The 14,488-nt window shown below is 34.0% G+C and overlaps 2 protein-coding genes across 5 annotated transcripts in view; one reads left to right on the top strand and one right to left on the bottom strand.

The window, feature by feature from the left end:
* The first annotated feature begins 2,794 nt into the window (after nt 1–2,794).
* LOC110427130 (Core-2/I-branching beta-1,6-N-acetylglucosaminyltransferase family protein) lies at nt 2,795–6,525 on the top strand. Its single transcript, XM_021442553.2, has 2 exons — nt 2,795–3,740; nt 5,537–6,525. Exons 1-2 carry the CDS (start codon nt 3,210–3,212, stop codon nt 6,176–6,178), a joined length of 1,173 nt encoding a protein of 390 aa, XP_021298228.1. The 5' UTR covers nt 2,795–3,209; the 3' UTR covers nt 6,179–6,525.
* A 466-nt stretch (nt 6,526–6,991) lies between these two features.
* The window catches only part of LOC110427266 (acyl-CoA), a 7,967-nt gene continuing 470 nt past the window's right edge, over nt 6,992–14,488 (bottom strand). Inside the window, exons 2-12 of one of the 4 annotated variants that reach the window (XM_021442750.1) lie at nt 13,543–13,689; nt 13,248–13,430; nt 12,426–12,508; nt 12,098–12,296; nt 10,958–11,079; nt 10,349–10,415; nt 9,587–9,637; nt 8,982–9,034; nt 8,632–8,842; nt 7,730–7,900; nt 6,992–7,420 (exon numbers count right to left, since the gene is read on the bottom strand). In XM_021442750.1, coding sequence (XP_021298425.1) covers nt 7,361–7,420; nt 7,730–7,900; nt 8,632–8,842; nt 8,982–9,034; nt 9,587–9,637; nt 10,349–10,415; nt 10,958–11,079; nt 12,098–12,296; nt 12,426–12,508; nt 13,248–13,430; nt 13,543–13,689 — 1,347 coding nt within the window. In that variant the 3' untranslated portion in view covers nt 6,992–7,360. Of the gene's footprint in view, nt 7,421–7,729; nt 7,901–8,631; nt 8,843–8,981; nt 9,035–9,586; nt 9,638–10,348; nt 10,416–10,957; nt 11,080–12,097; nt 12,297–12,425; nt 12,509–13,247; nt 13,431–13,542; nt 13,691–14,488 lie in introns of those variants that run through there. The other 3 variants (XM_021442752.1, XM_021442753.2, XM_021442751.2) reach the window with 3 other exon arrangements.

Below are 14,488 nucleotides of genomic sequence, written 5' to 3'. Positions count from 1 at the left end.
CTATAACATGCTATGACCACATTTAATACTTATAGCATAAGTCATAATCAAAACCACAATTAACTCTAGTGGCACAGATTTGAATTCGAACCACAATTAACTCCAGTGGCATGGGTTAAAAGTATATCAGAAGCAACCATTGGTTGCATTGAACGGATATCACAAATATCACTATTCTGTAACCGATGGTGTGGTTGGGAGATCGATCTCTAATTACAAAATACATGTCAATATGGTCAACATTTAACCCTCTTTGGCAAGGTTAGAGTATAGTCATACTAAGGGACAAAACGAAAACATATATTTTTAGCTTATCTAAATTTCACAAAATAATGTATTAACTTTCTCAAAACATATCTCATGTATATCAAAAACAAAATTGTTTCAAACTAAATATTTACAAAGATTGTCATATATGCATACATTAATAAAAATCATGTTTTAGAACAAAATCGAAATCATATTTCAAAATTCAGAATAAAGATCACATTTACTTACATATATTAGCATGCTCACTTGATTTAACAAACCATAAGACAAAATATCATATACAAGTACAAAAATTACTATTTTAAAGGTGTAGAAACATTGAAAAGATATCAGTTATTTATTTGATTTGCTAAATCAAAACCAAAAGACAAAGAATCAAAATCCTCTTGAAACCTATTAATTTAAAACACTCAAAGTTTGTAACAAATACTGTTAACTTATCAAAACGAATCATGATTTCTTACTAGTTATTTTAAGGCATTTAGGATGTAACCTCTTTTTCGCTAATCAAAACTAATTTTGATTAAAAATAAAAATTGATTTTTATTAATAATTTATAAATACATAAAACATTCAAAACTTAAAAACTCATAAGTTGAAATCAGTAACAAGTATAAGGCTTGATAGAAAACATCAAATGCTAATTAAATCTTGACTCTTGAATATTGTTAACAACTTTTTTGAAATCTATCAGTTCAAAAATAATTTTTCAAGTAAATATTTACTCATAAAAAAATTAACTAAAATTCAAATAGTTTAAATTTCTGAAGTTTCTATCAAAATAAATCGAATATATGTCAAGAATAATTTTTAAAATAATTAAAAATAAATTTTTATAAATTTTAAAATTTCAAATTTTCATGATCATCTGACTTACTTCGAGCACTTATAACTCTTAACTCGAATTGTTGGTAGTCATAAAATTAAAATAAAATTGAAATATTCATGTCATAGTATAACATTAAAATTAGTTTGATGAAAAAGATTGCAAAATTCCCAATTATAGAAACCAAAAATTTAAAAATTATCACAAACTTACCCAGATTTTTGGATTTTTATATTCAAGTTGCTAACTTCGAACCTTCAGTTTTTTTAACACAGAAAGCCCCGAATTGAGCTATGGACACCAAATTAAACATAATATTTCATACACCAAAAGCCCTAAAAAAATGACTCAAACATTTTTGGAATGTGAAGTTTTAGTGACTCAAATTTGGGTCATCAAAACTATTAAAAATAGCTTTCCATTCAACTTTATAAATTCATATCTTTCTAATCACAAAGCCAAATGAGATGTTACAAAGACCATTAAAAAGATATTTTCAAGAATTTTCCGTTGGTACTCAATCATGCCCTCGAAAAGTTATTGAAATAGTATTGAATTTGAATGAAAGTGAAAGAAATGTAAACTAAACTTACGGATTTTTTTTCGATTTATACAAAAATACAATTTTCATAAGTTAAAACCTGATTATACCTAAATCATTGCTTTTTTGAATAGATTTTCCCTTTTTTTGCCTTCTTCTTCTTTTATTAGTTTCTCTCAAATAATCTTCTTTTTTTTTATTGTTTTTCTTTAACATGATAATGAAAACTGTCTTTTAACTTCCTCTATCTACCTTTCTCTTAAACGTGATAATTAAAGTTATGTTAACCTCCTTTATCTACTTTTCTCTTAAACATGGTAAATAATGTGATATAATATAACTAACATTAACTAAAATACTTTATTTGCTTTAAGAGCCCTTCTTCTATTTTGTTTATAAACCCAAAGGTCATATCCGTACTTATAAAAAGTTGGACTTATGTTATTTTTATTAATTAATATAGACTATAACTTAGTTGTTACTAATTCTTTTATATAATTAATTAAATAGGCTACTTTTGACAGGTATTACATTTCAACGCTGGCACGGGTCGCCACTCGCCATGGAAGAGATTTTGCATCATTCTTTGGTACTTGTCACCGAAACCATATTGATAGGTGTTTCTTTCTCAACCGACCCTTTTTCCCCTATTGTAAAAAACAAAGTCCGCCATCTATAAAATTTTAGGTTATGCAGATTTGTATATGAGTTTTGAAATAAAATTACAAACTAAAGTCCTTTTTAAAAATATTAATTAATAATAGTTATATATATAGAATATAAAAAATAATTAATATTTTTGTTTACTATTACCTTAAAAATTATTCAAAAGGTGGGCCTAATATTCTTATTGGGCTTGTAATTTGACATAGCTTTTATCAACAGTATGGGCTTGGCAGCCCTTTTCAGCAGGAGGCGTGTTTATATTTCTATTAATCACGCACTTTGGATTGACTAGGACCCGATGGGCTGGAGCCCAATTAATTTATGCAATAACATTCCACGTCGCCATCTTCTTCAACTGTTTGTTAACTGTTCAACAAAAATTGAAAATTGAAATGAATGATTTATTCATACTTTGTTGTAATTAATATTACTATAAAATGAATTAAATCCAGACGGAACATATGACTATAAATATATATACATATCTACTGGTATTATTTTTACATTATTTAAAGCTTTAATGGTCGACTCCGATTGGGATTCTCTTCTCAGATCATCAAAAAAAAAAAAAAATCATTTTCAAATCAAATCATCAACCATACCAGTTTCCATCCTAATCAAATTCATCAGTATTTCTCTTTGTTCCCTTTTGTTATTGGTACCAAATCCGATCGACATCAAGTGCGAATTCGTTGTTTTGTTTGCTTTATTTATACAATTGCACAAGTAGAATAATATTTTTATTCTGGATCTGGAAAGACAAAGGAAAGGAGATTTTGGAATCTCCATTGTATATGAATTGAATGAATAGATTCCAGAGGTGAGTGGCGAAAAAAGAAAAGAAGCAAAGCATTTTGGAATTTCCGCAATTCATTCATTCAAGAAAAAAAAAAAGCAGAAAGAATTATGCCCAGAGGCAGGGGAGAAGATGGAGAGAGGCACATGGGTTTGCTGAAACTCGTGCAAGTTCTCTCATTTTTGGTGGTTTTCGTGGCTGGGATTATCATTGGCTTAGCCACCAGCTCTCACATAAACACCTATTTCTCTTCCCAAGCGCAGGCGCAGCTGTTTTCTACTTCCACAGCCACTTCGTTTCGTGTGTCCAGCGGCACCACCAAAGCCAATTGCAGCCCGAAAGTGGATTGCTTCAGCATGGATGCCTTCCTTCATCCAACCAATTTGAGCCATAAAATGTCGGATGAGGAGTTATTTTGGAGGGCTTCCATGGCACCTTACAGAAATGAATTCCCATTTCCTAGGGTGCCAAAGGTGGCCTTCATGTTTCTGACCAGAGGGCCTTTGCCTTTGCTGCCTTTGTGGGAGAGGTTTTTCAAGGGCCATGAAAAGTATTTCTCCATTTATCTGCACACACCTCCTGCCTATCACCTCAATGTCTCCTCTCACTCTCCTTTCTATGGAAGACAGATCCCTAGTCAGGTACCCGCTATTCACGCCTTGTCCCCTTTTCATTTGTCATTTCCTTCTTCATTTTTCACTACTGCAAGATTAGTTCACAACTTTTAGAAAACTTGTTTATGGAAACCAGGTTTGAGGTTGTTTATGTTGATTGTATTACATCATGACAGACAGATGCTTAAATTCCTGTTATAAAGCTCTAGCTCTGCTTCTTTGAAACTTAAGGAAACAACTGATTCATACCCAAAATTAATGAATATGCCCTGAGGACTTTGCGTGCCTTGCCTTGCCTTTTACCAATCTACTTGGATACAAGTTGGCTGTTATATTATTTACCTGGCAGAGACAGGTCAAAATTGTTAGACAACAGTGAGGGTCAAGGAGGAGAAGGGGATGTGAGATTCAGATTCAGTTCTTATTGCTTGTGAATCATACAGTTGGGAAATTATAATGCTTTCTTGAGTGTTTTTTTTTTTAATTCTTTCTTGATTGTTGTTAAACTGTGAACAATGATGACAATCTCATGCGTAATAAAGGTTGGATGAGCCTTATGAATTATTTAGCTATTCACAGATTCTGTAAGGTGTTTAAATTCTGGACATAAGTATTCCATGTGCCATTCTTATATTTTCAATTTCCAAGTTTTTAAATTTTTACTTTCTTTTTATTATTAGATGCACCTGGACCTGATTGTTCACTTAGATGTTGACTCTTGTCTTAGCTTATTAATTCTTCTTACAAATAATATCCTCAAAAGTCGTTTTAAGAGTTTGGATGCTGAGGTCTGTTGTGGAATCTGTTTTAAACATGTTTAGATCTGTCCAAACGATGAGTCTGTCTCTCTTCCACCACTTTTCCTAAGAGTGGCAGATCTCAGGATAGTGCCAAGTTTGAAGCTTCATATACAAAGTCTATCAAAACCTTTAAATCTATGTTGTAAAGCAAGAAAAATCATTTTCAGTCCTTACAAAACATAATAATATAGGGGGAAGAAATTTCATTGCTGCCTGTAGTTATATATAAGTTGACATGGGACCTTACCTATTGGGTAGTTCAGACCACCATATCAAATTGGGTGGGCTAAATTTTCCTGGAGTTTCATTGCCATTTCATGGTTTTTGGTCAATCTTCACTCTCCTTTTCTCCTTTTTCTCCTTCCATTCTCTTTTTCATCTTAAATCCACTTCTTAGCTCAATTTTATTCCATTCCTGATCCTCTCATTGATCAAGCCTCACTGCCCAAGCACCCCTTCCTTAATTTCCTTAGCCATGGTGATGGGAAAGAAAGAAAACAGTAAGAACATGCAGAATGATGGAGTTTTTCCGACTGGTCAAGTTGGTGGCATCACAGTGGTATAATTTTTATTGCTCCCAGATCATCAAGGAAGGTGTCAATAACATTGCTCTGGATCATTGCCTGCACTGACATATGATCCTGTTGCCTCCTAACCTGTCCACCTGTATTGTGTTTTATTCTTTCTATTTGTGCCATAACCTTGCTCAGAAGTAAGTCCTGTTTTTGGGTTAGCTAGTACTTTAGAGAGAGGGGGAGAGGGGAGACAGGAGAGAGAGAGGTGGGAAAATCTGTTTTATGTGTCATAACAAATCAATGGCAAACATTGTTGTAAATATTCAGTAAACACACAAATGAATGCAAAAGATGCAATGAACTAGGACAGGTAAATCAACATTGCACATGAATTTTATTTCGAAATTACATTCCCTCATCTTCAGTACTCTATTTTTTCACATTTAGTCTGCCATTTCCGATCAAAGTATGTTTCCTTTATTTCATGAACCATTTTTCTTCTTTTTAGAATGTGGAATGGGGGACTGTTTTGCTGGCCGATGCAGAGAGGCGCCTTCTGGCAAATGCACTGCTTGACTTCTCAAATGAGCGATTTGTTCTTCTTTCTGAGAGCTGCATCCCAGTCTATAACTTCCCAACTGTCTACAAGTATCTCATTGGTTCTGCCTACAGTTTTGTTGAGTCATATGATGATCCCTCCCGCTATGGACGTGGCCGCTACAGCCGCAAGATGCTTCCTGACATTAAGCTCTATCAATGGCGAAAAGGATCTCAATGGTTTGAGATGCACCGTTCGGTTGCCATTTACATTATTTCAGACACCAAATACTACACCCTTTTCAGGAAGTATTGTAGGCCTGCTTGCTATCCAGATGAGCATTACATTCCAACTTTCCTGAACATGTTCCATGGATCTTTGAATGCAAACCGGAGTGTGACTTGGGTTGACTGGTCAATGGGGGGTCCTCATCCAGCAATGCATGGGGGAGCTAATATCACGGAGGGTTTTATACAAGCCATAAGGAAAAATGGGACACTTTGTTCATATAATGAGGAGCAAACATCTGCGTGTTATCTCTTTGCTCGGAAGTTTGCTCCTAGTGCATTGGAGCCTTTGCTCAACCTCAGCTCGACAGTGATGGAGTTTTGAGGGATTAATTTAGGGAAGGATTGAAATTCTTTTTTATCCTCAATCATCATTCATTCTTAAAGTTTTGAGATCTTTAGTTCTTACAGGGCTTTTGTCATAGTCATCCAATTTTGATCTTTATTTTGGCTCAAATTGTACAGATAGGTTCAGCAGGCAGGGAATTGCTGTACGTTGCAGAAATTTTGGAGGATTATAGATAAATTTTATTTTTTGGTTTTCTTTGGAGGATAATAGAACAGAGAAAAGCATTATGATAGAAATCCTATTGGATTTGATTCCTGAGGTCTTCATGGCATAGAGAAAGAAAATAACTGCTATTCATTTCTGATGTGTATGATTCCGAATAACATAGTTTTATTTTTTTCCATTCATCTGATTTGGTTCTGTTACTTGGTGCCCTTTAAAGTAGTGGTAGTAAACCATCTCTTAATTCGGTCTGAGGAAAATGGAATTTTAACAAAGATTGCAAATCCAAGTCCTCAATATTTGATCATCCTTTGAATAAGCCTTTTTGAACAAAAAGGATTTAATTTTATTTGAATAATCAATCAGTTAGTGAGTAAACACATAGGTTTAAAATACAAATGATATGGAGATACTAAATAACTAAATTTTTAGATATTTATTTGAGTTTGAGGGGTATAACCAATCTGCGCTAACGAGCAAGAAACGACCTCTTACTATAGATAGGCTAACGCGCGAGGTAGTAGAAAACTTGGGAGCTCAAGGCCAAGTCAAGTTGCTGATTACCCACCGGGAATAATGGGTGATTCTAATGAGGCAAAGAATCCCAAAACTCAGACACCATAACAGTTAATTGGAACAATAGTCTTGATGCATTAGAGCTGATTTCCAGTTTACATTATCCTACATAAGCAGTTTAAATTCCAGAAAAGATACATTAGAGCTGATTTCGAGTTGCATAGGTTACTGCTGACCCTGATTTGTTCCAAATACCTTCATATAATTGCAACTTCTTTTTCCCTATTCTCCATTTGTGATATAATGCTGCTTCTGTGATTACGTACAAAGGCTCTCAAGTGGTTACATGGTTCAACTTACGTGTAAAAGCACGACAGAAAGAAAAAAGCATTTCGCGAATTACAGTTATCACCAATTTACTTTTTTTACTGGAAAACACCAATGTATTTGCTGCTTCCTCTACAAAAAGCAGCACCTCGTTTAGTGTGTACCCTCCTTAAAGGGACCAGAATCGTTTAAGAGTTTCATAACCAGCCTAACCTGCAAATGAAGGGTTCGAATTTACAAACATCAAGTTACCACTAGCAACTGTAAAAAAAAGCTAGAGCTTCCAAGAAGTAATGCAAGTAATTGGCTATTCTTGAAACAAAGCTTCAGAGAGAGAAAGAGTTGTGGATGGATTGCAAAAGATGAATTACTTTGAACTGTGAAAATTCCAGGATGGATAAATTACATGGAAGTTCTTTCTAGACAAGGGTCCTGTTTGAAGGAGTAAGTTACCATTTTGATTTTCATATATATATAACATGCTAAGAAATTATTTCAAGGTATCATTGTATGTATATGTACCTGACATGATTCTCGCACCAGAAAGTCCTCTATGGCCTTCCTGAAACCTTCATCCATAAGGTAATGACAGCTATAAGTTGTCACGGGCATATAACCTCGCTGAATCTTATGCTCACCCTGGGCTCCTGCCTCTACTGAGCTCAGATTCAATTCAATAGCAGCTTCAATTGCCTGCAGCGGCAAAACAATGCATAAATCTATAATCATGCCATGAGGAAGAAAAAGCAACTGCTATGGTACAACCAGTTGTTCGTATCCTTTGAGAAAGAAAAGCCAAATGCCATTGTAAAAACAAGGTTGAGAAGCAAGACATACAACCCATTTTTCGGATTCTAAAGGTTGAGAACATAGGGGTTGAACTTGAAAATTTACAGTCTGAGTTGGTGATGGTCAAAGCAAAAGAGGAGTTTATTGAAGAGTTGCCTAGTGAAGATCCTTATGTTGATTTTATTCTTCCAGTTCTGGAAATCACCTATGGCTATTAATGAAAATTTTCCTATTGACTTTGTTATTTCAAGAGTGAGATGCACAAGTTGTTTTACCGAAAATGGTTGTGCGACAAGAGAAATTCATAGTTGAAAGTTACATTCTTCTGAATCTTGCCAGAACCTTCTAGTTGAATATTTCAAAACTTGGTGTCAAATTTTCTCCAACAAGGTGAGAATGATGCAGGATGATAAGAAGCTAGTTGAACAATTAAATTTTTCACGGAGTGTAATTCTAAAATTGCAGTTCATGGTTTTTAGTTAAAGAGTCTGCTTTTGGTTTAACATAGTTCCAGATTGTACTTAATGTATAATGTTTTAGGAAATTGAACCCTAATAAAAGAACCATTTTTTATACTAACTTTTTCAGGTTTGTTTTTTTTTTTTCTCTTTTTTCTTAAACATGTAGATCTGAACCTGATAATAACAGGCTTCAAAATGCAAGCTCGGATAGTGGACTTGAGGGTGACATCCCCATAAACGTCCAAATAAAGTATTTCCTCCAATGAGATTTAGAGCTCCTGCCACAACTTCATCCCCTTCTTCAGCAACTACAAGTAACACCTGATCTCCCATCTTTGATCCCATCTCGTGAAAAAAATCTCTTGTTAGATAAGGACTACCCCACCTATAAAATTGACAGTACACTTCAGGCAGCTCATAGAACAGGATAACAGAAAGAAATCTAAGATATGTTCATCAACATTATATAAAGTTACTTAAATTTCTGTGAAATGCCAAAAGAAGGTTTAAGATTAGGATCAGACTTGTTATCAGCAGTATTTCTGTAGAACTTGTAAAAGGAATCCCAGTGACTGGCCTGCCAAGACAGCCATAAAAAATAAAAGTAATACAACCAACTGTTGCCTGCCGTATAATTGTAGTGAAAGCAGTGAATATTTAAAGTCCCATTATGTTGCAGCAACAATTTATTCAATATAACAGCTCAAAAAAGAACAAATTAATCATTACTTGGATTAAATTCATACTGCTTGAAAGGGTAAACACAAAACAGAACCCATTAATTCAAGCCTATGTAAATAATATGTATGTACAAACACTTGTGTGTAAGTACACATGGTCATGCACATAAAAGAAATTAAATTGGATGATCTGCAAGAAAATGCCATTCAACACATGCATTGACATATAGATACAGAGAACCTACTTTTTAACCAAGCGATGCAAATTTAAAAGTATAAGCGCCAGTTTTCTTTTGCAAAGTGAGTAACATTTGTCATTGATCCACATGGAAAGGATCAGCAAAACTATAGAACATGCTCAAGGGAATATCACATGCATAATTGAAGAAATAGTTAAATATTAGCATATATGTTTGGAAATATCGGTCGGTTGAATTAATGACATCTACCTTTATTTCATAACCTCTAAGCCGTTTCATAGTCAAGTTCTGTGCAGAAATCTGCAAATAGAAAAGTTTACTAAGATAAAAGAAAATAAGCAAAAAGGATGTCCTTCAATGAAGCAACTATCTGAGCATGTTACCATATGTTTTTGAAACAGATAGAGAACCTCCTCATTACAGGCAAATAGAAAGCAGCAAACAGATGCACCTACAATCTGACTTCATTCTATGACATTGAAACTGCAATATTTTATTAAAAGAGTTTTGCTGATTTGGAAAAAATACATTTCTATGCAAATATCATTTTCATGTTTTCTAGCTGCTATCCATACCAGATAGAATTTACGTACCTTGATAAAAATATTAAGTCACTTAAAGCTTTCACAATTGGTCTATGTGGTGTACCCCAAAATGCAATTGCCATAACAGCAAATTCAGTTACAGCTAGAGACTAAAATTTATAACACTAGAAGGGATTCATTCAAGCAATAAGGGGAGCACAAAACATGGATGCAATCATCAGTGTCAACACCATCATATGCAAAGTATCGGGTTTTATGCATATTCTAGCTTGATAAATATTTGAAGTATGTAAAAATGTACTAGTTAAAAACTACTAACATAATGTGAATCTTGGTAAAGTCTTAATGAGTTCTAAATGCTCCTATTCATATCAACTGACGAAGATTTCATGCAAAATGTCAAAGTTTGCGATTCAAGATTTAAGTACATAGTTATTAAGTTAAACTATTTGGAAAAGATACAGACCTTCTTGCGCTCTTGACGGATATTTTTCCTTTTACTTTGCTTCATATCCATTAGGAACTCATCAAAACTGCAGTGCAAAGACAAAATTTATAGTATATTTATAATTATACATAAACATGAAACAAAAGAAATATTTCTGTGAACTAGAACACAAGATATTAGTTACTAAATAACAAAAAAAGCTGCAACTTGACATAATAAACGAACACAACAAATACCATATCACAGGAATTTTCCTCCATTGATTATCTTTATTTCTCATGTCTTCTCTTGATGCAGCCTTTTCTATAACATATTGCTTTGTTCAATACTTATTTAACTACTTTCATTTCTATGATGGAATGTCAAGTTCTAACTGTTATTTGTCTATCTCTTAGGAAACATGGCAGATGAAAGTTTGATTTCTTTCATTTCTTTCTTTGATTGATGTGTTTTTATTTATGAGAACATATGGAAATCAGCCAATTACACCAGTGATGATTCATGCCAAGATTTCAACATTCAGTCAAATATAGAAAAAAAAAAAACAATTGATATAGATTGCAGCTGTGTACTTAACTACAGAAGGACATTTTATCATAACTAAGAAACAGTTCAGTCAGCACTCACCTTTTATAGTTGCGATTCTTCCAGTGGTACTGCATTCCAATCCTTTGTAAGAATCCTTTATCCTTCAATTTGTGCCACTCGGTTTCAGATGGAAAGGTAATGTGCAGAGAGGAAACTTGAGACTGTCAAAAGAGATTAAATTGCATTAAGGGGGTAGCATATTGGAATTTAAAAACAAGCTCTTTATTCTTGGGGTTGCAAGTAAAAAATAACTCACATAGTGCAAAAGAAAGAGCAAAAAGAAAAGGGTTGAATTTGGAGGCCTCATATTGCAATATGGTTTAATATTTAATTAAACTGTGCCATAAACAGTTGTCATGGTGCTCTGCATTGCTTTAGACAGTCTTGGTTGTCTTGTTCATGCAGATCTCTCCCTCCTATAATTTTCCTATTATGCCGCATTCATTAATACCATTTAACTGCTTGTTTCAAATATTTTTCCTCTATTCTTATATCCTGTGGGTGGGTCTAGGCAAAGGCCATCTGCCAATGGAAGCGGGTAGTTGCATTGAATCTTTGAGTTCTCAGGAACTGTAAGGTAGTTTTTCAATATTTAAGGCAATCTGCAGCTTCAGCAAACTGACATAATATCTCCTAACCATTTTTACTTTAGAGCTCTCCTTCAACATTTCCAATCTAATATCAAAATTTGGAATAGCACAATGACAATGATGGTGTTTCTTAGAACTAGAATGGTCACATTGATTCCTATCACATTAACAAGACCAACTTTTAACTAACCAGGCCCGCTAGAACTCCAGAATAATTTCTCTGGCATGTTTGACAAAAATTTGTACCTGAGTACACATTTAGAAAATGTTGGCCCATTGCAAAGTTCATGATTTGCAAGAAAATTGATAAATCTGAATTTTTTTTATTAAAACCAGATAATTAGATTCTGGTATAAATATGATTTGGTTAATGCAGAACTGAAAATATATAAATCCATCAATGTACCTCAAATAAGAGGAAAGAAAGACGAAAGGCTCAATCTTTTACCAATTATCCTTGAGTATCTCATGCATGTGAGAAACAACACAAAATGCTTTATGAGCAAAACAAATAATTGAATATGGTTTGGCATGCAAACTTGTGATAAGCAATGCACTCAACAAAAGAATGATGCGATTCCTCCACTACCTTGGCTGTCAGATCCTTCAGAGCAGAGACTATAATGTCAAAAACTTGATCTTTGAATGAAGTATTGCGGATTAAAATCCTAGGCCCAGTCACTGGAGTGAAAGGCACACAACATTGGAACTTTGGGTAATATCTTGATCCAAAACTATAGTAGGCATCTGCCCAAGAATGATCAAAAACAAATTCACCGTAGGAATGGCTGCAAATCCAAATTAAAAAAGATGAGAAAATGGCCAACCAATGAAGTAGGTAAACAAAAAATTTTAAGAAATATAGTATAGAAACTGCATTAGCATGTTCAATACGGACAGCATAATAGATGCTAAACCTTTTAAGATAGAGTGGAACGACACCTAAAATATCTTCAGATTCATCGTTAACAACGACATGGCTTGGCATCCATCCTGTTTCCTGAAAATTTTTACATAAAAACTTTAAAAAATATGGAGTTTGAGCTTATGTGTCTCAATTATTTAACTAAAGGTAACAGAGACGAGCTGCATATTTCTCACATATAAAACAATAATTCCTTGTGACAGTTACAATGCAGGATAAACGGGCCAACAACAAGGAAGACAAAATATAGCTCATGCAATCCCCAGTAATGCACACACCATTACTTTAAAATGAATAACTGCAAGAACAGCAGTGTACTTCAAAAGAGTTATTAAATCATTGTGTGGGTCAATGGGGGAGTAGGAAATGGCCTGAATGCATGTTTAAATGCAGTATTAACTCATAACTCAAATATGAACAGGATACTAGCAGGTATGAACTTGCTGAACTGATTCATGGCATACCCATATAGATAAAGAATTTTTTTTTCTTCACTTTAATTAGTTACTTGACATAAACAATGACATTTATTTTCCTTCACGTAAATAACCAATTCAACTTGAACTTCAACTTGAACTTGCTCAGTTATCTTATACAGATATCACACAGTTTCCAAATAAACATGGTGCGATGCAGATAGGTCAGACAGTAACCTCATTTCGAATTGCATTCACAATTGGAAATGAAGAAGAAAATTAATGAGCCTAAATTAAAACAAAAGACAGGGCCTGCATTCCAATATGATGGTCAAAAAGCATTATAGTAAAAATTGACAAAGAACTTATTAAGCATTTACTGAGCTATGATCCTTAACCTTCACTGCACAACCTGTTTCCTCCAAACTTGAAAGGAAACCATGAGTAAGAAATGGATTAAACTTCTCAGGACCTGTAGCGTCCAGAGTGCACGCATCCCATTCATGTGGTGAAACCTCCATGATTGACGAAATAATAGAGACTGATATCTTCTTCGCTCTTGCCTGGTTCCCTGTAGCTTCCTGAAGTTAGAAATAATAAGTTGACTTTAGCTGCAGTACCAGCTGCTTGATGCTACTACGTAAAGAAAATTCCGACTTATTTAGTTTCTACAAGATTGTCAGATAAGAACACCTCTGTTCCTGACCCGATCAAAGTGAAATCCCCCAATGAAGAATCTAAAGGTTGAGACTTCACAGACTTCTTAGATCTCCAAAATAGAGCAGTGACTCTAGATGCCTGCATTGAGATTTCGAAGCTTTGTGAAGATACTGACTTCCCCTGCAATTTCAATAAACAAATGGACATGCTCATCATCAATAAATTCATCAGTGGACCTAATGTAATGAGGCAAGAAAATTAGGAGATGGTGGGAGCAAAATAAACTTGGTAATGTTCTTATCAATTGGAATAACCATTTTCTTAACCAAAATGATGTGGCATAAGTGCATGCTCTCTAAAGGTTCTTGGCCTCTTAATTTGAACCTTCCTTGACCTAAAGAATAAATTTTTAAGAAACACAAATCTTTTAAGACCATGGAAACTGAGAAAACGTACTTGGCAATGCCTTAGCATACTAGAGATCAAGAGTCTTTTGAGAGCTTGCACTATTGGAAATGCTTTAGCATACTAGAGCATCCCTTGCCAATAGAGCTTTTGTACTCAATGAGGCACCAACAAAACCCTTATTACTAGGCAAATGTAGCCTAAAGTTATCACTAATGGAAAAATGGAAAAACTATAAAAGAACATATTTCCATGGGAACTGCATTTGATCAACCAGAAAGAAACAGTTAGTGAGCCAAATTGGATAGCATATTCTATCCTAATCTCTTCTTATTAACGAAAAAGGCAAAAGAAAATATGGAACAAATTATCGTCAAATTCAAACCTCTAACATACGAATACTATAATGAAGGAAATGATGGATGGGTAACTCTATAGAATGATGAAGTAAATGATTGATGGGTAGCTCTGCTTATCTTTCTTATTGAAGAATTTAATGATCACTCAGCAAACTACAACTTGCAGCCAACAATTTTACAACCAGACTAATTCAATGACATGATATATATATATA

Source organism: Theobroma umbraticum, unplaced genomic scaffold (genome assembly GCF_002168275.2).
Source record: "Theobroma umbraticum cultivar Fairchild unplaced genomic scaffold, ASM216827v3 scaffold_228.0, whole genome shotgun sequence".
Classification (NCBI taxonomy): Eukaryota; Viridiplantae; Streptophyta; class Magnoliopsida; order Malvales; family Malvaceae; genus Theobroma; species Theobroma umbraticum.
Note: the sequence above shows the minus strand (reverse complement) of the source record. Positions and strands in the feature narration are given on the sequence as shown.

Excerpts from the sequence above, each read along its gene's own strand:
- LOC110427130 (XM_021442553.2), top strand. The coding sequence starts at position 3,210 with ATGCCCAGAGGCAGGGGAGAAGATGGAGAGAGGCACATGGGTTTGCTG. Across the intron at positions 3,741-5,536 it reads GAAGACAGATCCCTAGTCAG|AATGTGGAATGGGGGACTGT; the intron begins GTACCCGCTATT and ends TCTTCTTTTTAG.